The sequence below is a fragment of the Ostrinia furnacalis genome, unplaced genomic scaffold (assembly GCF_004193835.3).
Source record: "Ostrinia furnacalis isolate ACB-3 unplaced genomic scaffold, ASM419383v2 OfSCF7340, whole genome shotgun sequence".
Lineage (NCBI taxonomy): Eukaryota > Metazoa > Arthropoda > Insecta > Lepidoptera > Crambidae > Ostrinia > Ostrinia furnacalis.
The window spans coordinates 573882-601303 of NW_021137579.1; the positions used below are offsets into that span (position 1 = coordinate 573882).

The 27422-nt window shown below is 35.1% G+C and overlaps 1 protein-coding gene across 2 annotated transcripts in view; it reads left to right on the forward strand.

Moving 5' to 3' along the window:
* Nucleotides 1-668: 668 nt before the first annotated feature.
* Nucleotides 669-27422, forward strand: part of Cad96Ca (tyrosine kinase receptor Cad96Ca) — a 57190-nt gene continuing 30436 nt past the window's right edge. For both annotated transcript variants that reach the window (XM_028319985.1, XM_028319986.1), the window contains exons 1-2: nucleotides 669-858; nucleotides 8822-9030. In XM_028319985.1, coding sequence (XP_028175786.1) covers nucleotides 8982-9030 — 49 coding nt within the window. In that variant the 5' untranslated portion in view covers nucleotides 669-858; nucleotides 8822-8981. The remainder of the gene's footprint in view (nucleotides 859-8821; nucleotides 9031-27422) is intronic.

The window sequence follows — 27422 nt, forward strand, 5'->3', positions numbered from 1 at the left end:
CGAAATGAACTTCTTATCGGACAGCTAAAGTCTAGGATCTACAACGCTAAATCTTTTTAATGGCTGACCCACGAATCTAGGTCGGAGACTAGCAGGTCAATAGTCTAACCTAACACCTATCTTGAAAATATAATAGTCCAATATAAAGGATCCTAATTCCCTATCATAATAGTCCCTTTTGTAGTTTTTTGACCCTAAATCCCTTTCAATTACCAAAATGGAAGATAAATATTATTTTATAATGATTTCACCACACAATCGTCTAATCAACCAACTTATATCTCGGAGGTCTAGATTTACTTGCCGTTTAAAACTGGTTTCCATTTTCCATATTTGTCATCTCTTCTTATACTTAAAATCACATGAATGTTACTAACACATCAAATCATCAAAAAGTGGTGTTATTGAAACTTTGCAAATGTTACAGTCTGTTAGCACAATCGTGCCCACCTGTCGTCCAAACTATTGACCGCATGTTTGTCTTCACAACCGACGTGAGTAGCTTAAACATCGCCGATTGCAATCAAATCTTGTGTTTTCCCCAATTCGACACCAACTTGTTAATTCGAAACGCCTTCACAACTTATTATGCGCCTTACGTCATTCGCTCTACGGTTTTATTTGCGTTGTGGCTCTCGTTAGTAGTGGGGTTTGATGTCATTGTCATGACTGCGTGAGACCAGTCCGCCTCAAGATCCGGTGCGCGCGCGTCGCTCGAACGCCATTTTGTTTTTCAAACTTTCGAATTACTTGGATGTGTGAAGTGAACTCAAGTGTTGAGAATTGTGAAATACATAAGCAAATCTTCTTGATACTTGCAATAAGGATGCTCTATTACAGCTGTTTTTCGTCATAAAGGTACTTTTAAATGGTCTTTATCGCAATTACGGAAGTTTTCCAAATGTGTCTCGATTAACCAATCCGGATCAATCAGGTGGTGTCGGTTACATCAATAGCTTTCTATTACTTTAATGAATGAACACTGGATATGAATCAAGTGACGAAGCACTTTGATGCTTTTCTGTCTATACTTTCTCTAATGCTGTGCATTGCGTCATTGCTTTCTTATTTTCCAATGTTGACTTGACATTTTCACATACATATTTACAAAAGAGTATACGGACTAAGCCTTTGTCTACTAATTTTGTAATTAATATGTAAGTACACGATGTACTTGTTAACGTACGTTAATACTATGTCGAGTATAAAAAGTCGTTAAATTTCCATTTTTTGCCTCCATTATACGAAGACGTCAATGTACAAAAGCAATTTAATCATAGTAACGCGTGACTTTATAAGCAATGTAATTACTACATCAGTCAGTCATTAGTCGTACAATCGTTATATAGTCCGTAGGCTAGTGCTGTACGATGTTAGAGTCCATCGATGGTATTTATCGATGGTATTGAATACCATCCATAAATTGAAGGATATTCAATAACTTCTGTAGATACCTGATACGTTACGTGTTTTATTTTGTCTCTTAGACTATCAAATAAAAAAGATGACTACAGGACCTACTCGTATTTACTTTCAAATAAGATTACTTACTTATTATTTATTATGTTCAGCAGTGGACGTCCTGTGGCTGAAATGATGATGATGATGAAGATTACTTACATAACTAACAAATACTACAAAATCGATTTTGTTATTTTGATTTATTTCGATTAAGTAAAGGTGTAATAAAATGCTCAATAATTTGTTTTTCCAAACTTAATTACCCTGTATTGAGTTTCTAAAAAAATACATACACTAAATAGTTATTTATTGGCCTATAACATCATTGGTCTGGTCAATAACATTTTTTATTATCTTGTTATTGTTCTAAATTAATGTCCTCTAATCACGATCCAATAGACTCATCGATATTAATCGAACATAGATCAAAGCGTCCCAACACTATACCGTATTAATTTAAACTTTAATGACGTACTGGGAATGGTAAATATGTATTTAATGTCGCCTGGCCGATCGCAGTTAACTTACATGCCAGGCTACATGTCTTCGCATCAAATTACCTACTACATTTTTTTTTATACAATTGCAATTACTAAAAGACACGTTTTAATGTTAATTTAATTGATTATCATTGCAAGTGGACACGAGAATTGAAGTATGTGAAAACTGTTTAAAAGAATTCTAAGGCTGGTTTGCACCATATTTTTATAACACACGTCAAGTCTGTTAAAATCTATTAAATGGATTTCCGTATTAAGCTGAGTTGCATCACCTTAATTTTGATAACAATAACCGGTGCTTTTTATAATGGAGCTTGACATTTTTAAAGTTAAAGTTAAACTAAGATGGTGTTACCCAACCTTAAGGTGGTGCAACTCAGCCTAAAAGAAGTTGTTGTTTGAATCAACAAAAAAGGAATGAATTTCTTGGTTAATTTTACAAAGGTTATTATGATTCACAAATTCCGAAACATTATGATATTTTCGTATTGTTGAATTACACAAAGTTTGTGAATTCCGAAACACAAAGTAAGTTTATTTCAAGAAATGCCAATTTTCCTGTTACATAAAGAAATGTTGTTGGGACGTTTTATGGCACTTAAGTTCAGATAATGAGAACATTTTTTGGCTGATATACTTTTGTTTACGTTTACGTGACATTAACTTATAGGCTATCTAATAATTTATTGACAGCTCTAGTTTAAAAATAATGTTAAGTTTTATTCGTTACTTTGTTAATTGCAATAAATTAACTAACTAATTACAATGGGTATTTAAATATAGACTTGCTTACCGATTAACCAAGTTTTTAATCTTAAGAGTATAAGTAGTACCTGGGAAATCGTCCAAACATACAATATTATACTGTTGCAAAATGTTGTGAAATCACGCACGACCTTTATTTTTTGACAATTGGAAGATTTGACCATCACTCTTTACTGGTCGATTGGGGAGGTAATCTTTGCATATTGTCTTGTCCCTAAGTCGCATTATACGATCCACGGAAAGAATGGGTGATATCATATTCTGTTCTTCTGGAAGTTATACCTAAAAAGGGATGTTGATGTTCGCTAGTGAATGTCTTATTTGCGATCTTGATGTTTTTTATGTAAGTATAACAAGGCAGGTATTCGACCACAATCGCATTCGCACCTGGTGTTAAGTGGGATGCAGTCTAGGATGGTACATATCTGCCCTATAAGTTACTATTCACTCTCGCCTTAAAAACATAGTCTTCGAGAAAGACAGCAGCAGGCAGCGAATTCCAGTCCCTAGCTGTTCGCATTATAAAAGAGTCATAGAAACGCTTAGTGGTTTGAGCTGGTGGAATGTGGACAATATAGGGATGGTACGCTAACCTGCGTCTGGTTCTCCGGTGATGAAAGGGGCTGGTGGAATCAGCTCGTGTAATTCTTTGTATTTGTTTTAATGGAATTTTTTAAGCAAGTTTCTTCTTTATTTTCTTCGTGAAAGAGATTATGTTTACAATCGGCTCACTCCAATAATTACGCATGCGGCCGCGGTCCGTCAAGAGAAAGCTCGGTGCATTATGGCCGACGCGCTGTGATCAAGTGGACCACCTTTAGTTTCCAAGATGGTGGGGTTGGCACGGTAGTGATAGGCCATGCTCGAAAAATAATTAATCAAAATAAAATCAACTTTGCTTGTTTTGCAATTTGTACGACTATGTGTCGAATATTTCTTACTTCATTGTGGATATATTATTATATCCACGCTGAGGTGAGCTGCTAGTGTAGAATTTCAAATGAAAAACTTATTGAATAGTTTTGAAAGATAATAGACCTGCTCAAAAATAATGTAGAGAGTGTTAAGCAAAATCTTAATATTGAACATATCATTTACAATTCAAGTAAACTTACAATAAAATATAACGCAGTAGATAGTTACATATTTATGACATCATCCAAAAGCATAATATTCGTCATCATGTTTCTTAGGAAGTGAATTATTGTTAATTCTTATGAGAAATAAAGTTCTTAAACCGTAAACCGTAATGCTACGAGTATAACAACATCAATACGGTGACAACTCAGTTCGGTGGTGGCAAGCGGTCTCATTCATATTTCTTTCATAAATCATGTTTATATTCAAAACTTGGGTCGTTGTTTTCTTTCCGCTCATACTCTTTATATACGGTTGGTATCACAACAGTTGGTTAAACTGATATTAGCCTAATGGATTTCCAGTTCTAGCGTTAGATAAATAAAATGATCAAATTTCAACGATGCAAAATCAATATTGCTGCATCATACACTATTGTATTGGCTATTAGCTCTGTATACATTGTTAGTTTTGACATAACAAAAAAAATCCCCAATTATTACTCATCTCGTTTATTATTATATGCTGTTAGATAGTTAATTAGCCGGCTAGCTCCAAGAATTGAGTTTCAATCATATTAAGAAAGTGAATTTATTTTCCTGGCTGGCTGGTTATTAAATCATTAATACTAAGACATTCCACTTTCTAAACGATTCAAATACTTTAGCGTGTTTGTTTCTAAAAGAGGAAGATTTACTTACATACTAACTAAAATGTTTCGTGAAATACGTGACATAGTTTCTCTTTATGGCACTAAAAATATGGCACTGTGGGTTTTCGGAGGATTTTCCGGAACTATATCCCACCTCTCGTTTCCACCACTGCAACTCCTGTTTAGCTAGGATCTACAGCTTGATCGCCTATATTATATTGACGGAGTTTCTTGCTTGGCTACTTATCAGCATTGGTCCATTTATTGTCCCGTTCCATTTAATGGGACGTGTAAAAACGCTTTTTAAAAGCAGACTTGCAAAAACAAAATTAGTTTTATGAGTTTTTATAAAACCCAACCAATGAAGGTCAAGGTTTTCTGGGGATTATTAAAGTCTTTTGACTTTGCCTTGACTTTTGGAAATAATGAATCTATCAATTTCTAAAAGGTTTTTTTTAAACGGATCATGCTATCCCTTTTAAAAGAACAAACGATCAAAACAAAATAGCTCGCGAAAGTCATAATGCACCCCGTTCAAAGGGATAACACTGTAATTCGAACACCATTATGTGAAGCATGGCTTTGAAAAGCGATAACTGCGGTGTTTTTCCTTTGACTGGTCTGTACTTTACGTGTTTTTGATGCGCTGTCGCATTTGAACGTAAAATGTTGTTCATATTTTGGAATTTTGTATCTAAGTTTTGTGTTGATGCATTATCAAAATCAAAATCAAAAAATATTTATTCAGTTTTGACCACAAGTGGCACTTATGAACGTCAAAAAAATTAGTAAATAATAAAAAAGAAAAGGTAGCCCTTATGGGGCACTTTACATGTCTCCTTATCTTTTGGGCCCTACCAGCGCTTCGAGACAAACATATTATGGCAAGCTTATGCTGAGAAGAAACGCATTAAATAGCGTAAATTGTTTTTGGTATTTTGAAATTTTATATGTCTTTGTCTTGGATTTGTACTTTGTCAAATCAAAGATGTTTCTGTGTGTGCAATATTTGAACAAAAATCTATAATTTGTGTAGAGTCGCGGAAGAAAAATCCTGTCGCATATTGAAATGTGTATATTATAAACAAGCTTTCTGCCCGCGGCTTCGCCCGCGTGCAATTTTGTCTGTCACAGAAAAACTTTATCGCGCGCGTCCCTGTTTAAAAACCGGGATAAAAACTATCCTGTCCTTTCCCTGGACCGAAACTGTCTCTATGCCAAATTTAATCAAAATCGGTTCAGTGGTTTAGGCGTGAAAGCAAGACAGACAGTTACTTTCGCATTTATAATATTAGTATAGATACTGCATCTTCAGAGTAAACTCAGAACGCTAGGTATATAGGTACTTTCTACGTGTATTTTTAGTAGTTGAGTAAACACTCATTTACATGTTAACTTACAAAAAATAAAGTGCAATAATTGGCACTTCAATAAATAATGCTGGTATTAACATACCTCATTGAATATCGTGCATAAGTAAGATGACCATATTTCACTGCGTACTTTTTGTAAGAAGTTTACTTTGTAACTAATAAAACTTACTAGTTACTTTGTAAAAGCAAATGAAAGCTTATTATTTCGCGCATAGCCGTGGTTAAGAACTCATTACTAGTAAGTTTAAACAGTTTGAATCTAATTATCAAAATAAGAACTTGGAGTCTCGGCTGGTGAATAATATTAACGATTGAGGCTTACTTGTATAATCATAGACAGCATAAAAAGTAAAAAAAAATGAATCTTATTATAGAATGAAACAGTTCATCGAGTATTTTTAAAAGATCCTCTTAACTGTTAGTTTTCAATTCAACGTAATGGTATAGTCGTAAGTTCGTTGTGGACATCAAAGCAAGCACTATTTCGAATCGAAAACTAAAACTTTTGCTTCAGAATTTTCTAACATCATCTAATATCTAATCAACTTAATAGGGTACAATTTGGAAGTAGTGTAGTACCTTCAAAACTAGTAACATTTATTATCTAGAGTTCTTGTCTATTCAAAGTTCAGTTAATCAAAAATTAGACAAAGGATAAGTACGAGTAGGTATCAACTATAGAGCTTGAAACAGCCATATTGAACTTAACTTCGAGTAACGACGTCATTTAAGTTTAAGTGCGGGCCCACCGTGGAATTACGCTTACTTAGGAAAGCCTTCCGCCATATCATAGGTGCCAAATTTGCTTGCCAAGTAGACCCACAGAAACCTTGAGGTCTTTGTATTTGAAGGTAAAGGTGATGATTTGGGAATATGGACGAAGTACTTACTTACTGAATATAACATACCATTGCTTGATTGACGACGCAATGGCTTGGACCAGTTTTGTAGAAATGGCGTATCTAAATACTTATGTGATAAGATTGATGGTGGAATTCTTAAGGGACCGCTGCAGATTGTCATTAAGAACTCGATGAGTCGACGTGTTTACGAAGATCTCCTCAAAGTTTTATTAATGAAATGAAGGTATACCCAAGCACTTCGCACTTTTCGCACGTTCTGACCAAATCCCATCAATCGACATACGTTCTGACCTGTCTAAGGAAAAATCGTAGAAAATAACATACAAAAACTGTGCTGTGATAACGCTCATCATTATAGAAATATGTCACAACGCCCATGAGAATGCGATTGAAGTATTACGTTAAAGCAACTTTCACCCGCCTCTGCTACTTAAATAAAAAGTTTCCGAGTAATTCTAGTCGTTATTTATGTACCTGTGAAAGTCGCTAGTATGCTCTGTCATTGTGGCTATAGTAGCTTTGATTAGCAGAATCACTGGCAATATTGTGTGGGTATCAAGTTAATGATTGCCGCTATAGTTTAGTGAAACTCCAAGTATTATTAATCTTTACTGTAATCTTTCTTTGTTTAATGGGGTCCTGATTGTGGAAGATGATTCTGCGAATAATAGCTCAATTTTTGCCGCAAGCATATTATAATTTCTGCTCAAACAAAGATTAAACCCAAGCCGAATTTTATTGTTTCCTAATAAAACCAAAGTAAATAATAAGTCAAGTAAATAATATAAAGTCAAAGTCAAAAGTCAAAATTTCTTTATTTGTTTAGACTAATAAATAGTTATAGTAGAGGTCAGACTAAAGAATACGATGGAAAATTCTTCACAGATTCAACTGTGTTCGAACGAAATTTCATTTAAGAAATGGATTCTTTTGATTGTAGAAAGCATTGTAACTTTTGTTTGTATTTTCAAAGAAACGGTTTAACGAAATTTTGTCACTAAATGTATTTGCACAAGGATTTTTTTTTAAATATATTGCTCAACATTACATGTAGTTTTGCAAGATTATAGTTTTAATATAAGACTATCTTGTAAATCATCATATTAAAGCTAAACATTTTTAACTGCTATTCGTACAAGTACTTTAAAGTAAAATATTGTCTAATTATAAGAAAATGTCTTTTATTCAAACCAATTTAGTGAATGGATTCGCTTTAAAATGTTTGTCAATAATTTGTTCAAGTTATTCGATAAATTATTATCAAACCAGTGCTATCACGTTTGCCGCAAGAGTGACCACAGTGAAATACACAAACGTTGCTGCCCCTACTGATGAATTAAAATAATATGCACATAATTGAATATTAATCACGTACATTATGCTTCGTAATTGAATATCTGAATTAATTGTCGTGTACTGAATTGGTGTGGTGAAATTGAACTTGGATTCAGTGAAGTTTTTGTGAAAATAATTTTATTAATTGAAAACTGCCAGGAAATAGTAATAAGTGGATATTGTTTCGAAAGCTATTATGAATATCTAATTACTGCGTAGTAAAAAATGAATAATTAGTACTTTGTAATTATGTTATATCATAATAATAATATAATAATAACAATTTATTATTAAGTTTAAAGAATATGTAGAATATTCTATCGCATTAGATATTACCTGTAATGATAGTGTAAATGCGTGGAAAAAAATAAATAAATAAATAATCTAATTAATTTATTGTATACCACATACAGAACAAGAACAAAAAAATAAATACTCAGGGACAGTTCAAATTATAATAATTTAAGATGATCAAAACCTGTTTCGCGTTCACTTAATCAAGAACAAAGTTTTTTTTCATCTCGTACATCTGCTTTTTGTAGCAGCTGACACCAAGGTCATAACTGGTGTCAACCACCATAAGCATCTGACATGGGTCACTCAGCTCAAAAGTTTTACCTATTATGTACTTATTTGTTTTCTTTTAAAAACTTTCGACCGAAATCATCTAACTCTTAGGCCCTAGGTCGTTTTTCGATTAACCCATTTTCTCTATTGTCTTCTTTAAATATTGCTTACCAGTGTAGAGTATAATAACAATATTATAAAATTAACGTTTGCTATCTTTTGTTCCAGATTTTGCAGAATAATTTCCTAGTGAAAAGTGAGAAAGTGTTGACAAGTGCTAAATGAAGTGAAGTGATGATAGCGAAGTGCAGTGAAAACTCAACACAAATGAAGCGACGCCGACTGAGAGTGGTTACAATAACAACCGCTGTGCAGTGAATACCGAACAATGATCGTGGAAAGTACTTGGATTTTCATCACAGGATGTATTGCTTTAGGTATGTATTAAGAAAGATCATATTTTTCAATTAAAATCACGTCATTGACAATCGCCAATTGGTCCAATTGTAAAAATGCGAAATAATTAATAAAACCAGAAAATTGTTATGAACACTATACCCAAGTAGGGCAGCAAAATAATATTAAACACTAATCATTTTGATGCCAGATAAGTATTACATACACACATTTCAATATACAAATCTGAATTTTGCTTGCAAGTTGCAATAATATGTAAAATTCAATGGTCTCAAAATGGTACCCTGTAGTACTCCCATTAAAATGTCATTACGTACTTACACATAACTCTTATAATGGTGATGGCTTAAAGACATGGCAGACACTAAGACAAAAATCCTGACGACAATTTTCGTATCCAATAAACAAAGTGAAAAGTATTCTCTCGCCAAATAATAAAGTGTAAAATCGGACGCCTTCGCTAAATCCAGCTCCTTTACCTTTTGTACTTGAAAGCCTTGACGTCTCTCAAGAGAATTGGATTGGCAGTAAGAGTTCCCACGATTCACACATTCATTCAGCACGATATGGCCACAAATAAAGTGCATGGAGTAGAAAACTTTATTCTCTTATAAATAAAACGGGTTTTCATGGAGCATACTGCTTACTTATTGCTTAAATTAAAAGTCTTTATATTTTACTTTGCAACTGTCACAATAATGTTACACCACTAGCTGTGCCTACTACTGTGATTTTGTAATGCCTGAAGCCTTCCTCGATAAACAGGCTATCCAAACCCAAAATATTTTCAAACCGAACCAATAGTTCCTGAGATAGCGTTCAAGTAAACAAACTCTTCAGCTATATTAGTATAGATTATTAATACCTAAATATTAAAAAAACTTGATCATACCATAAATAAAAGTTGTCATCTCTCCTAATTGCTCTACAGAGCCCATTATGACCTCGATAATTTGTATTTATAAAACCTTTGTCTAGCATTATAGAACCATAAAGTCGTATTGAATAGTGATTATTATCTCTAACAGTCTCTGTCTATCTTGTTAATTGTTTATGTAACTGAGAGAGACAAAAGCTTAGCGTCAAGATTCCAACACTAATTGGTAATTATATCGCAGAACTGTGTTGCGAGAGAATCACTTGTTGTTTGCTCGACTAACACAAATGTTAGTTATGTTACGTCAGTAAATAAGCAAATTCACGCTTGTTCTTATTTGTCTTTCTCACTCAAGTCAATCTTCGTCTATTTATTTATTTTATCAAGTAAAGTTTACACCTCTTTGGTCCCATCAAGTGTCACACGAATCATCATCATTTAGTGTTCAATTCAGGAGCACGACACTTTTTGATTTACCAGAGACAAATGGAGAGGAGAATGACATAAAATAGTAGCTTATTTTACTCGATAACGAGTAATCAGGTTATCAATTAAAAAACAATACTCAAGGAGTATGTCGCATAACCAAAGTCTACCCTCTCATCAATTAATTTTTTAGTTTGTTCTCTCATCGTCTTAAACAACATTATTGTGACTACTAAGGCATCATAATGACTAGCTAAAAACGGGACTATTCCCACCTCTCGTTCCAACCGCTGCAACTCCTGTGTAGCCAGAATCTACAGCTTGACCGCCATAAAAACCCAACCAATGAAGGTCAAGTTTGTCCTGGGGGAAAGTTAAACTGTCATTGGACCCGCAACGAAATTAATCAGAAGAACATAGGAGGAGTATGACTAACTAATGACTAGCTAAGCAAACAAATTAATAATGAGTTTCCATTTTTATATTTATATTTGGCTCACTATTGGATTCTTATTAAATACTACTCTATCTATTTGTACTGTGGTAATCGTCAATACGTGCTCATGACGACTCGTTTGGCCGATCCTGGAGTTCCGGGTTCGACTTCTGCGCATTATTGACAGTATGAAAGTTGTTTGCTCAATTTGGACATGCCACTTAAATGTATGGGTCCAGGCCTGTAGCCAGATCAAGTAGTCTTTTTGTAAATGTGTGTGTACCTTAGAGTAGTTTTTGAGGTTGTGTAGTAAAACAACAAAATTATAAAGGAGTTTCGTCAAATCCGCCTAACTCTATTAAAACTAGGAGCATTATAACTTTGTATATTGTGACGTACAACTACGGAAAACTATAAACATAGTTCCGTACGAGTACTTAGGGCACTTAGGGTACCTACTTAGCAAGCTACTGGAGTTATTCTCAGCTCCACTCTGAATTTGCGTTTCAACGGATTTGCGACCTTTTCCTATACGGATTTGCTCTTCAAATAAATTTCTAAGTTGTCCTTTATCTTACTTATTTACCCTCACAAAATTGGGCATCGTTAGGCAAGGGACCATCTCTAAAACATTCTAACGCTACGGTTCCGGGTCTTTGCCGTTATGTATCGTTTGTATGCGGAGCGACGCTTCATCGTATGACGTCATCGTCTGCAGGGACATTCCACTTTCAAGCCCATTGTTTTTGCCTTCGACAACGAAGTACAATTCGAGCTATTGGCGAAGGTACATCAAGATAAACATGTGGCATTTTATATGGTTATATTAGGTGTTATGATGCAATAAAAATGTAGAGTCTGATGTGCTGTTCAGTTGTGGTCTGTACCTTTTCTTCATATAGCGACCGCCCGCGTTTTCGTACGCGTGGATCCCATTTTAACCCCCTTAGGGGTTGAATGAGGATCAGTACTGTTGTAGAAAATTCAATAAAACTAGTATCTGCGTTAATCTTTAAGACATAAGAAAGATATATCTTTTTGAATTATCCAAATCGGACCATTACTTATTAAGTAATAAACATAGGCCGTTTTTGCCGCTAAAATACAACGTACGCAGGGCCGCGTGACGTCACTATATCCGAATCGAGCGCAGCCGGCGTACTATTGGGATGGAATTTTTTTTTTCCAGCTAAACTATCAGTTTTAGAAAAAAACTTTTAACAACATTTATTCATCAAAATAAAGTAACCTATCGACCAAATGTAAATCATACCCGACTTCTGGCCGAGGGGAAGTCATGCCCAATTTATGACCTGGGGAGAGGAGAGGGACGGGGGAGTCATACCCAGCTTATAGATTTCCAGGAGGGAACAGCTGGCCCGCCCATGGGAACGGCGAATAGATAGGTAGGTTTAACTCAGAAAAACTAAATAACATGTAGGTATTGCGTGTACATCGAAATGATCTTTATAGCAATGTCTTGTAGCCTAGGCAGAGTGTATCTGCCTCAGCTATACTTGTTGTTAGAAGTAAATAAATTAATATTTATACATTTTTATATTTTACTTGGACGAAGATATGATTCTAACAACACTTATGAACACTTTATTTGAATAAATCGCCAAATATACCACCGCGGAGACCCTAATCGTGTCTCCGCGTTCCATTGAATCGTATGAGCGTATGGATTTTTTGCGATATTTTTCACAATTTCTATTTTTAAAAATTACCTATCGATAGCTTACTTTATTCTGATGAATAAATGTCATTACAAGTTTTTCTTTTCGGGCGGTCAGTGAACTTTTTTTAGTAATTTGGCCATAACTTCGTAAATTTTTGAACTGTATATTAAGGATTTCTTAGACCTATAAATCTGCATTCACAGCTAAAAATCAAAATGATCCTCATTGTGCAAAATCCCGTCTTAGTGAGCACCTACGTTCTAAAAGGAACCCCTATGCAAAATTTGAGACTCCTAGCACTTGTAGTTTAGATTTCGTGATGAGTGAGTCAGTCAATCAAGTGACCTTTCGCTTTTATAAATATATGTAGATTTACACTAATATTATAAAGATGCAGATTTTATGAATTTGTAAGGATATAAAGGATGTAAACTCTGAAACTGGTATATTTTGAAAATTTCATCATTCAAGCAGAGTGCTAAATTATTTTAATGAAATTACGGACATTTTTGACCGTGAGACTAATTTTTTTTTTGTAATATTCCTATAATGACTTTCTGTGAGAGACCTTCCACACGTTTCCCGATAGCTATAGGAAAATCCTAGTCTGAAATACCTTGACTGATGACGTCAAATCGTAAATTGATAAAGCAGTTAAAATTCAATCAAGAAAATTTGGAATAAACTCAATAAAATTGTTATTCTAAAACTCAATCTATTAATAATAATCTAATAATTCAATCGCAACAAATATTTAAGTTGCAAAGGAAATAAGAAACTTTAGCTTTATCTGTATCCGTTTATCTTAAGGGTTTAAAATAGAAACGAAGTTGATTTAGAGCGATTTTTTCATTTTAGGAAGATTTTACTTAATTTGGTTTTAATGGATTGAGTTTTATTTTGGTTGATAAAAAGAGTCTGATTAAAATATTAATATTTTCGAATCACAAAAACAGTTAAGCGTAGACCAGCTGGGCTAGGATGCGTGCCGTGATATACCTACTTTCGTTCGTTCGTTTCAGCCGAAAGATGTCCACTGCTGGACAAAGGCCTCCCCCAAGGATTTCCACAAAGACCGGTCCTGCGCCGCTTGCATCCAGGTACCTCCCGCGACCCTCACCAGATCATCGGTCCACCTAGTGGGAGGCCTGCCCACGCTACGTCTTCCGGCTCGTGGTCGCCACTCAAGAACTTTCCTGCCCCAGCGGCCATCAGCTCTTCGAGCTATGTGCCCCGCCCACTGCCACTTGATTTTAGCGATTCTGCGGGCTATGTCAGTCACTCTGGTTCTCCTAAGGATCTTCTCATTTCTGATTCGATCACGCAGGGAAACTCCGAGCTGATATACTTTATCGACGTCAAAATGTATGGGCAAAATCGATAAAATGGCGTGATAACCGCTTATCACAGCGCGCATCCTAGTCCTACTGATTAAAAATATACGGTCCGTCGTTATTCTAAAATTAAATGAGGATTACATGCAGATATTGTACCGATGTAAATAAGGCCATAAACAAAATAATGGCGGATTTATTTGAACGACTGAATGACTCAGTTAATTCCATAATCGGGCTCTATAGCTCATTCATATTCCAATACCGGGTGGCATAATCCACCAAAAGCGTTTCAGATTGATTATTCGATCTGATAGTAGCTTTGGATGAGCATTTTGGAAATTAGAATATTAATAGAACTCGTTAATTTGCTATTATTTAACATATTTTAGGGTGCAGGCACATCTCGCGTTCCACGTCAAAATTGTTAAATTCATATAGATATCAAAAGTTATCTATGAACCTTCTTTAGTAGATCTTAAACATGATGTTTTCTAGTGCAATTTTGGCTGCAATCTAAGGCGGAATTGCACCACCTTATTTTAACCCTAGCAATAACCGGTGCGTTTTGTATGGAATTTGACAGATTTTAAACGTTTGTCAAAGTTAAAGTAAGATGGTGCAACTCAGGTATAGTAACGTCAGTAAAATTTATAAAGACCGATTACTACAAGAACAAGAGCACTCGTACAACGCATATTACTTAGCTCTACTTCTAACGAACTACCTATTTTTACAGGTCTAAATGTATACCTGTTAGCTATTCCATACCTTACTATTATACTGCACTGAGATATAATATAAATATTATCTCCTTATTGAATCACGAAAGCAAAAATCACTGCATAATCTTCTTCCTCGTAAATTGTCGCATTACGCTGAAATTAGAAGACAACCTTCATAAATTTCAAGGGATAAAGAGGGTTTCGATTTGTTTCCATTGTAAGATAAACACATTGTTAATGAGCCTCTATTACAAACATGAGGTCCATGATTCAATGTTTCCCCTTCACGTGAAAACCCCATGGGCATCATAACTCAGTCTGCACCAACCTTAATATTTATTTTCAAGCGCTCTAAAATCTAAGGACGAATAAAACTGAAATGTTGTTTTTAATTACTTGCCACTAATAACTATTTAATTGCTCTAGTTATTCTAAACCAAAGAACGCAGTTAGTATTAATTAGATACGGTTTATCTATTACTTTTCATAAATCGACTCTACATATTTTAACTATTTACACAGTACAGTCGAATTTGAACCTTATCTCTTATTCCTAAGGATAAAGATAACATTTTATTGACAACTTTAGAAAATAAGCATCTAATAATTTTCTAATCGCTAAGTCATTCTTTTTATTCCACCGAAGTCTTATTATGAAGTAATTAATTAATTAGTATCTATTTTATAATTAATTTTGTATCAAAAGTTTCAATTTACATGATTCTGTATTAGAATTTATTCTAAACTGATTCCAGTGAAAAAACTAAGCCTTTCAAGCACGTATTAGATTCCACGGAGTATTAGAAGTTCTTAGAAAGTACCAGGGCATAAGAACCGTCGAGCAGGTCTAGCCTAGCATCGCGTATGGAACGCATGTCCAGAGTCCACGCACACACCCACACAAACTGCTTTTCTATGATCCCTATTTCTGTTTCACTCTAACCTATTAAAATCTAACTGTCGGAGCAAGACGGCAAGCAGTATCGGGTTTGCGCTGTGCCTGTGTGACAGGGTTACTACGTGTTGCAAGTTTTTCTAGATGAATCGGGTACAGTCTGTTTTCCGTAACTAGCGGCATTGCCATCCCTGAAGTACCAAGTAAGCATAACATAGGAGGAATATGAAATAAGAAACCATGGGATGGCATTGTACAGTCGCAGAATGTTAAAGTAGGACTTAGACTGATGATAGCTAAAGTAGCGTGCAGCGTTTTTAAATTACTTTAGTTTCTATTGTTTAATTTAATGATAATTTCTTTTCAAGCCCTACTTTAATTTGTCGGTAGCTTTTTCTTTGGAAGTTTGAACGACATGGAATGTTTAATTATCCTTCACCATGAAAGGTTTTGTAAGGACGCCTTTTCCTTCCTCGTGCCTCCTTGTTATTAGTTTTTGTCATAACAGATTTTCTTTGGAATAATAATATGCCTATCACTTTTTATGTATATTATTTTGCTTGAACTTGTTGCCGGGTCGACGAGCGGTACGTTATTATTAATTATGATAATTTAATTCTGCAAAGTAAAACACATTTTACTTGTTTTTCTTTACCAGTGTTAGTAAATTAAATGGAATTATGGCGCTATAAAAACTTTATGACTAGCTAGAACTTTATTTTTTTCTGTTGTATGACTACTTACTAATTACTAAAGATATTATACGTTGGCAGAGTTTTTCGTCTGGGATCAATGTAATTTAATATTTGATGGTCTTTAAAATGCCCATGTACATTGTACATTGTACATCCCGCTAACTGTGAGTTGGCGTTAATTAAATAAGAACTACTTCTCAAGTGCGCTGTTATTTCGTATGGAGCCTAATTTTTGAGCTAATCCGACATCTAATTGGTGTTGTTGGTCGAGGATTATAACAGACTAGCTTTCCGCACGCGTGGAATTTTGTCTGTCACAGAAAACCTTTATCGCGCGCGTCCCTTTTTCAAAAAGCGGGATAAAAACTATCCTATATGTCCTTTCCCGGGACTCAAACTATCTCTATGCCCTTCATCAAAATCGGTTTAGTGGTTTCGGCGTGAAAGCAAGACAGACAGAGTTACTTTCGCATTTATAATATTTGTTTAGAAGTATAGATATAGACAGTATAGAGTATAGATTATAAACAACTTCTTATGCATTCTTGCATTTATGCTTATCCTGTATACTCGTATATAATATTTTAAGAAAAATATAATATTGCTAAAAAATATTATAACATTTACGTGAAAATAATACGTTTTTCCAAGAACAAACATTTTACCGTCACTATTTTTCCCAATTTCCCGGTATCGTAGCACTAAAATACAAAAAAATAATATTCTCCTTTCAATTTAGTAATCCCGGAACGATAAAGTACCGTCTCGAAAGAATACACGACAGGATTACATGCGAAACAAAACGTTTGCTATCTTTTATTGTATTTGCAAACAAAGAGATTGAAATCGAATAAAAAAACTTTCACTATTTCCGCTTTCTGTCGTTTAGGTTCTTAGAAATTAAGCCTTGAAGACGGGTAACAGATGGTATAGATAAATCAATTTGGAAAGAGTAAAATAATACTTTTTTGCACTAGTTATACGTGGAAGTAAATAGGTATAGGACCTACTCAATTCTCACTCTCTGAAAAAAGTTCTGCAAGGAAACGGTGAGCCTCTAACGACTAGGCGACTGCATATTAAGCTTAAACTGTAGCATTTTAGGGGCTTCTTTGCAACATAAAGGTTTATTCTGATGTGTTATTTACTGTACCATATAAAGGAACCCGTGACGGCTGAAAAAACTTAACATAACACAAAAATAATGTGACAGTGATACAACCCACACGATGTACTCACACAGAATATCGGTAAATGTATGTAGTTTATGTAATTTCTGGAAATGCCGATCCGATTATCAAATTCTTATTACGAGTATTACCAAATACTAAAGTACCTCGGGACATCTATTTCGGTGGCCATCTGAAACCTACGCGAAAATCCTAAGCTTCATAAATCATTCTTATCAAGCTTTATCTTTGAACTTATTAGATTTACTATAAAATTATACATAATAAATCTACCAATGGCGTACAGTAGACGACAACTTTCCATCGCTTGTGCATTTCTGCAGAAAATGTATGACATAGTGTTGTCAGAAAGTCAATGTTTATCGATAACACTGGTCAACAGTGGTTTTGGTGCCAAGGAACTGTATATATTTTTTTGATTAAGGACCTTATACTGGTTGCTTTAGTAGCAAATTTGTTGATTTCCTACGTGTGGTTTTCTAGATTTTGACGTGTATAGAAAAATACAAAATTTCACCAAAATCAGCGTTTTTAATATTTTGAAGTGCTTAAAAACTTTCTTTTCGACGACTTTTGTGAATGAGGTGTAATGGAACTATCACGTTACATCCTCCAGCAGTAATCAGCCATCATATAGCTATCCCATCTGCCTTGGTACCTCTCTTCCAATGGTTTTTAGGTCTTGATAGCATCGCTCTCCCTGTTCTTAGCTATAGCATGCTATAGTGACCCAAGATTCTCTGGGAATTGGTCAAGATGACTGTGGAGGTAGTGCCCTTTGATGAAAATTATTACATCCTGAGTTTTTAGGGCATGTCTCACAATTTCATAGTAGTTACTAGTCCTGTGATTTCCGAAAAAACTTTTAGTAACTTCAACGAAATAAGTCCACGTAAATCGTTCCAAACGTCCATCAAACTTAAGAAATCAGTATCTTTTATTAATATTCTTATTTGTGGGCCATAAAAAATTTACTGCTTTAACCTTTTTTTATGCTCAAACCAGGATTTTTTTTTGTTTTATCCTCACTTTTTCCACTCTGAACTTCATGTTATGGCTTCTTTGACCATTAAAACATTGCCTCAGTGTTCACAGCAGATTATACAAACAATTTCGGGTATCCACGGCTTGAATACAACCACAATTTCCGACTTAAAGTAAGAAAAATAAGCACTTTTTATTAAAATTTTGTCTAAATTTTTGACATTCTTAACTGTTTGCACATCACAAATGTAACAAATTACATTTGGATCGTTGAGGTAACTTCTTGGCAAAATGCAGACATGATATTAAAATAAATTTCGTTATAAAAATATACCGATAACATTACAAACTGTGCAACCAAAGTACCGATTAAAGCTAAAATTTAAAACTGAGGGTAGATCAAAAAGTACACGTAGGAAAAAAAAAGAAAAATGTTTTTATTATTACTAATACACACCTAATAATAAACTATCAACAGAATCTCGGCACCATTTTAATTTTGATTTTTTGTTGACCAGTGTAATCGAGGACCAATCTCTTTTTACAGCAGTGTAGTAAAATATGGAATGATCATCATCCTCTAGTCATTGTCTCCACTATAGGAGCACGTTCTCTTTAGTTTATTAATTTAATGTCGATATTGAATTCGAATCACTACAACTCATGTTTTATTAGGTCAGCTGGATCCTACAAACCCCAATATATCAATGCCTAAGTAGTACGAAGGGAAAACTGTCAAGTGTATCAAAGAAAACTAAGAAAAGTTCTGTGCCAAGGATCGGCGACCTCTGAAAAGCGGATAAAAGAAACTGTTTGTTGTCCCAAATAAAGAGAAAACAAACACAAACCCCCTGCAGACTATAGACTTTTTATCGGCTGATAGTTTAGTCGGGGTGTTAATGTATTTTAGTTTAGTGCTAGCTTTTGCCCGCGGCTTCACCCGCGTGAACTTTAGTTTATCACAGATCGTCATAAACTATAGCCTTTATGTTATTCTGCGTAATAAAGAATAATACTGTAAAGTTTCATCAAAATCCCTTCAATAGTTTTTATGTGAAAGAGTAACAAACATCCAGACATCCATACAAACTTTCGCGTTTATAATATTAGTAGGATGAACGAACACTCGCACTTTCATACACCGATTTGCTATCCTTACACAATAAATACGTTGACCAAACTACAGGCTGATTAATATCGGTGGTCTACGGTGCCTCCTTAAGGTACTTTTTCTTACTATAGATTGATCAACTAACTCGATAGTCGATACTAAAGTTATCGATGTCAATGTTTCTACAACACTATCTTCGGCATAGTTTGAAGGCGGTTGATGTATGCGCTGGAGTGCGCTACTTAGCTCCTCGTACATCAAACTAGACATTTACTTTAGAAGTCTTTGTTATCACAAGATTTCACACTTTGAGTTCGACTTAGAAACTGCAGTTACCTAAGTTGATTTTTTATACAGAGGCAATATGCACCTTTGAAACAATTTAATTGAGTTTTGGAACTTACATGTTTATTTGATTTTGATAATGTTTTAAAAAAACTGACGCCTATAAACTTACCTTTATGAAGTTATGAAAATATGAAATTAATATTTATTGCCCAAGTTTAGAGGTAACATTGACTTGTGTGGGCGAGCGCTAAATATATTATGTAGAATCAATTTTATCGTAAGGATATTACAGCATACATAATTGTTTGCTGAAATTCTATACATGGTGGTATTTTGTAATGCCACCTGGAGGGTACAAGTCCAGTCAATAAAGCATTATAGATGGAAAACTGTAGAACACAATTTCTGACTTCAGGACTTTATTTAGACTAGTTAGGAGGTGAACATAGCAAAAGTCCCCGCCCTTAGCCCTTGAGCCGACGGGGAGAGGGGGGCTTAAAGGTGCCACTTTTCGGTTTTTCGCTTAATCCTCGGAAACTATGCGTCCTAGTGACATGACTACTTTAAACCAAAAAAAGCATATTCAATTTGCTACAAATGAGATAGACAAGTTTTTCTACAAATTGTATAGTTTTCGCGGCATCTGCTCTAGAAGGTCTGTAATATTGGAAATTTTATTTTTGTCTTACATGTTCCCATCAGGAGAAAATCGACTAAATCAACATTGAGCAATCATTCTAGACATGCGGGAGCATGTTAAGCCTAGTTCCAGCGAGGGGACTGCACTGTGCGTATATTTANGAAATTTGAAGTTGATGTACATCTTGAAAGTCTCAATACATGAGCCAAATTTGAAGGGTTAATGCACAGTAGTTTTTGAATGATGAGGAGTCAAAAGTGGGTCTAATTGGTTCGTCTAAATATACGCATGGTGCAGTCCCCTCCATGGAACTAGGCTTAACATGCTCCCGCATGTCTATAGTGTTTGCTCAATGTTGATTTAGTCGATTTTCTCCTGAAAGGAACATGTAAGACAACAATAAAATTTCCAATTTTACAGACCTTCTAGAGCAGATGCCGCAAAAACTATACAAGATATAGAAAAACTTGACGGTCTCACCTGTAGCAAATTGAATAAGCTTTTTTTGGTTTATAGTAGTCATGTCACTAGGACGCATAGTTTCCGAGGATTAAGCGAAAAACCGATAAGTGGTACCTTTAAACCCCCCTCTCCCCGCCGGCTCAAGGGCTAAGGGCGGGGACTTTTGCTATGTTCATCTCCTAACTAGGCTAAATAAAGTCCCGAGGTCAGAAATTGTGTTCCACGGATTTCTCTCTACACCGTCGTTAAGGCATTCATTGACTTAATATTGTAGATAGGAAAAAAATCTCAAAGAAAACATTCCTTTATTTTACTGTGAAATCTTAAATAGCAGTAAAAGGCTATGTTGCAAAAAACATATGTACGTGTATGTATAACATTCTTAGCGACAATTGTGCTTGTACCAGAACACAAAGCAAAAGCACATAACAACGGTCATGGTCATTTATTTTCGACATGAAAGGTCCAGTCCGACCAGTTTTGGCATCATCTTGCATCATATGTAGTCTAATGGTGAAACGCGACATGCGTAATTTTGTGACGCGAAAGAAACGTAATATCAAATTCCTATATGCGTCATTAAAGGTCTGTCACTGACCTTCACTGGTATCAAATGGGTAAAGCTCGTACTTACCTGAAGGCTTTTCATGAGTTGTTGTTGTAAAGTAGCGAATATTTCCAAAAGCAAAACCTACTTATTTTCATTCTTCATCAGCAAAATTACTAGCTTACATAGTGAACTGTTGCATGTAGGGAATGGAACATCTTCAGTTTTTTCATCATGAATCTTAGCCTAGCCTTGGGTCGGGACATGTATGAAAGTGCGCACATTACACCGATTTGGTATCGGCGGATTCTTCATACAAATTAGAATCGGCCAACTAAAAATCGGTGGTCTGCGCCTAGGTTTATTTTGAGGTAGCTAAGTATAGCAATATAAACACTACATATTGAATTCTGGTAAATTAGAGAGGGTCGTGTGGAGACAGTAGAGACTAATGACCTAATGATGATAGTAAAATTACTATATTTTCAAAATTCGTTATGAAGATAATCTAATGTATATGAAAATACATACACTGCTGCAGGATATGGTCTTAACAAACGCACAGCACAAAACGAAATAAACTGTTTACCGAGTCAGCAACGCCGCGAGCATTGCATAGATAATTTGTTAGATATACAATAGAAGTTGTCACGACTTATGCTTACGTGAATAGAACTGTAACGGTGTGCGTTTGCGGTGGAGCCTGACAAATGGGCGCTTGCAAATATTAGAATTGTCCTGAACAACGCGGAAGGGAAGTTACAAAGAAAATGGTTCCGTTTGTATCGTTAAAGAGTTCATTTGTCAACGTCTCCAAGTCTAATGGATCTGCTAAACTGAGCATTCGACTAAATCATGGATCAGACGAAGGTATTTCGAAAGAATTTGAAACCAATTTGGTTTTCTTGCACGCTACCAAATCATTTGCGTGCGGAAATTGTGCACGGCATCTGGTTTCTCCATTCTGCATTGATGCGGTTTTTGTTTTGATGTTTTTTTTTCCCATGGTTATAGTACATAATTGCTAATGTTTTTTTATAGTTTAGCAGGTACCTAAAAGTAGTCCCTATCAAATGAGGATACACGGTAGAGATCAAATCGTTTGCTGCTCAATAACCTCTTTTATAAAACGGAAAAAACACGAAGGCCCATAAATATCTTCAGCTCAACTGGGCACGACATTCTTTATCAAAAGATTTATTATGCTTTACCGAAACGTGAGTGCTTTCAGCGCTGCTATCATAGTTGTAGCTAATATAGTTAGATCGACTTACAATTTTCCTCCAAGTAACATAGCGCTTAGATAAATACGTTAGCGACCCGCGAAATTCATTCAAGTGTCTTACAAGTCACATAATATATATCAATGCAAACTTTCGCGAATCTCTTTCCCCCAAACTTACTCGTATCACCGTTACGTAAAACACAAAATGCATTGTCATTTGCATCAACGTTCAACTCAGTTAAGCCACATCAACTACCAAATATGTCAAGCAGTCGGCCACACAGGTGAGCGTTTACGCACACAATATACCGACTACTTTATTCTATGAACAACCTTATCATACAACACACATGTGTAAAATTACTGTGTGCAGCAAACGTGGTGAGGTATTTCCTCGAGTTTTCTCCTTCGGCGCGATCGATTTTCATCTCAGTTTATTCTGCAGAAGCTTCGTTTTCGACTGGCATTCTAGCGTGTGCGTCTCCGATGCACTTCTGCTTGCCTGGTACCCGCTTACACACACGTCGCGCGGGTCCATTCCATATATCAAGGTCAGATAGACTCGCATGCATATAGTATTCTCTGTCCCTTTCACTCGTTATGAGATGGTGTTGGGATGAGCAGGCTATCCGTATTGTTGATGTGCCTTCGACGTCTAGACGGGGTATGTGGGCTTTCTTGCGGACGCAGCCACCTAATTCTGATAGAAATTGTGATAAGGTACCAAAACATGTTATTTTACGTCGCTTGCGATACTTGGAAAGTGATTGGTATGCATTTGTGTGAATCAGTGTTAGTTATCATAATGTTTCAGAATTTTAATAATCTACATAGGTACACTGGCAAAGGAAACAACATTGCAATAAATTATCTTTTACGAGTATGTAATTATACCTTGTCGCAAAACCTATTTACCTTAGCATTTCTTTAAAATACACCTTTATTCCTTGGCATTTAAATTTTAATTTGATTAGATATTATCAAAGTCATCATCCGGTGCCTTTTAGCCCCTTTTAATAGGCGCGGCGATAATTTATGTAACCTCGATATTTCATAAAATAACGTAATATTTAACAATTATTTCGAATGCCTGTTACTTTAAAAAAAGCCGACAAACATTGAATTATAGCAGGTAATACTAAAATTAACAAGCGATCTATAAATTAAAATAAGTGCTACTTTAAATTAATAACGCCTAATTAAGATATGCTTTACGGTTAATTAACAACGAGTTCACAGAATGTTCGTTTTCTTTTGTTCTTTGTTGTACCGCAAAAATAAGGTAATACTTCTTACCTACTTCCTTTGTTAATATTATATTATTATGCTTTAATATAATTTGTTAACTAAAACTAAAAAACTGTGTCATCGATTTTGAGTGTGTGTAAATTGTTTTCAAATTGGGAGTAATAATAAATGTTATAATAATGAAAAATGTCTTTATTGCAAGAAAAAAGTGTTACAATTTTGAGTGAGTCTTCTGTCTTCCAAAATAGGCATTTGCCTGTAGTATGGACGACAGTGTCCTCCCCTATTAGGTACAAACAGTTAAACAATAGGTTGATTCAATTTACATTCATACGTAGTATGTAAAGAAGTGTATTATGTAATTATGTATTAGTTCTATTAACAACCTGAGTAAAGGTTAAGTTCGTTCTGGGAAAATATAAAACGCATTTGGGCCCGAAGGCGGAAAAAAAGAATAAATCAGAAAAAACTACGAGTTTAAAATAAGGTGACATTTCGCTCCAGTAGGAAGGTGGTAAATCAAAGTAAGAAAAAAGTAATTAGGAATGATTTTGAAGATATTCTTTATTTAATCCGTAACAAATTAGAGTTAAAAAAAAAAATATATTTATTCAGTTTAGACCACAAGTGGCACTTATGAACGTCAATAGAAAGTAACAAAAAAGAAGAAAGGTAGCCCTTATGGGGCACTTTACATGTCTCCTTATCTTTTGGGCCCTACCAGCGCTTCGAGACAAACATATGGCAAGGGCTGAGAAGAAACGCCGGAACAAACTCAGTCACCACTTATTGCCAGGAATTATCTAACGGTAAGAATAGTCAAATTTAAGTTAAAGGTTGAACTAAGTAGTACTGTGTCATAGAGTCATAAAATCGCTAGAAACAATGATTGTTCCTTTATTATAAACTAGCTCGCCTAAAACACGTAATTAATCTAACAAAATACCCAAATATAGCTTAAATGGTCCAGCCTTTTGTGAATTTCGAGATTAGCATGTAACTATTTTTTAAAGAATATTAGTAATTTCTAATTACAAAATACTACAAGTAATTATAGTCCCGTTAACCCCTCGTGATCAGCTAAATTTACCAATAGTCAACGGTGACCGGGTTTGATTGAACCAGCATAGGATCACGACTGGGCTATTGTTGAAATATATTAAAAAAAACATAGAGCCGAAAATGGTCCGGCCGTTCTTGAATTTCAGCTTAGAATATTTTACCATTAGTGTAATATAATACAAAGTAAACAACGACATTAAATCCGCAAACATCGTTATTGAACCGTAAATATTCTTCGCTTTATTATATCGAAACGACCAATAAAATGTTAAGCTCCTTTTCTAAGCTTCAAAGTAAAGATATTTGAATTTGAAATACAAAGTCAGCCATCTTGTAATTGATACTGGCACACTATTTTTCTTTTTTTTTAATTGGGTCTAAGTTACTGTAGCAAATACCAATAGGACGATTCGCGTCATATCAAGGTCAAAAAACAAAGGATAAAATGATTTATTTACTAAGTAACTACTTACCTCAATATTACGAAATCAAAGATTTATTATGATTTGGAAGCCAGTCAGCCAGGATACCATAATATTAAAAGATATCAGTGACCCTGAAATTCCGAGGAGTATTGCCAAAGGATAAATGATAGATACATAGTTCTTTTGGGATTACCCGAAATTCTAGCTAAAATATTTAATACTAGCGGCCGCCCGCGACTTCGTACGCGTGGATCCCGTTTTACCCCCTTAGGGGTGGAGTTTCATAAAATCCTTCCTTAGCGGATGCCGTTGGGCTGTGGTGCGTTGATAGATCACTATGTCAGTCAGTCAGTCACCTTTTTTTGAGTTATATATTTAGATTGATAATACCAACAAGTCTTGAGTCAAAATCGAGATTTGAATGTAGTTTCATAATGCGGGGCTAAAAATCGTTTGGTACTTGTTTCTTTACGTCAATTCATAAGTGAGACGAACGCTTTAGAATTTAATCAAACGTAAACAAAATCAATTTCTAAACTGAAATTTCATTAACCTGAAAGCTTATTAAATCTCATCAACTAGCAGCTATTAACAAGAGCTATTTACGAATATAACGTTCAAATTCTAGAAAATATAAGCGCTACAGAGTTATTATTATCGGCCATAATAATTAACATTGCTGTACCATAAAGTCCTATGGCTAAAAGACTAGTTAGCCGAATAGATGCTGCCTTCAATATTGACAATAGAGAAACAAATAATAAGGGTGAATNAAACGAGGTGACAAAGTCCAACGATATTATCAGTGTTGGACTAGCGGATTCGCGGGTTGGACCCCCCCGTCATACGCTGGATTACAATAATAGTTCCATAATAACTGTAGTCAATCTACTCGTAACACAACACAAGTATTTAGTTTATCACGAGGGGTTAACGGGACTAAAAAAAATGAAAAAGTTTTTTTGTACATAAATATTTATTCAGTGAATCCTTTTTTAAATAAGGTTGAATGTGTTGGTATTATAAAATAAGCTAATTTTTTCCGGAGCCATTGAAAAGTATTACGCTTTATAAAAATACAAGTTCTTTTAATTCTATATCTCTGGATGCAGGCCGCTACCAACCGTGCGATGTGGAAGTCATTGGGGGAGGCCTATGTTCAGCAGTGGACGTCCTGTGGCTGAAATGATGATGATGATGAAGTTCTTTTAATTGGACTTGGGGCTAGTTAATGATGATTTTTTAAAATCATGTTGGCTGTAAAGCTTTTGCTAGACTTTACGAGTATAGCGAGCCTCTGGTTGAACGTGCTCACAGACCAAAACATGGGAGCGTGTTTTTTATCAACAATCAAGTTGATTCAAGTGTTGAAAATAATAATGAGTACTGTTTTATTTTAAAGGACTTTGTTTTTACAATCTCATGCAGATATTAAATCTAGCGGCCGCCCGCGACTTCGTGCGCGTGGACCCCGTTTAACCTCCTTAGGGATTGAATTTAGCAAAATCCCGTCTTAGTGAGCAGTTACGTTCTAAAAGGAACCCCCATGCAAAATTTGAGACTCCTAGCACTTGTAGTTTCGGAGATTTCGTGATGAGTGAGTGAGTCAGTCAGTCAATCAGTGACCTTTCGCTTTATAGATATAGATGTAAAGGCCGCTTCAGACGCATCTTTTTGGTACGCAATTACTTTGAAAACAGCTATGGATGATAGTAAGATAGAGCGGATATACAAATACATTACTGTCCAGGAAAAATAGGTACAAATTAAAACATTTCATATTCAAATGAAGACTTAATAAAAAATTCAAAGCGGTGTCTATTCGTAAGATAGTCTTCGTTTGTAGCAAATTTGAAGCAACAAGGCTCGAGCCGTTATTGGCCAGGCTATAGCAGGTGGTTCGGGTTATAGCACTGTATAATCGTCCCAAGGTCTAATTGGTACTTTATAGTATAACCGAGTTATGGTTTGACTCGTTTACATAATATTGGTACTTAAACCTATCAAGATATTGTTTTTATGGGAGACCGAGGTGAGTTGCAACAAAAGAGGGTTGTAACATTGGCGATTATTTGGAACTTATTTATTACTAGCGAGCTCGTAACGATGCGCTTTTTAAGATAGTCTCGAGCTAACAAAAATACGCGCTGTGGTGAGCTC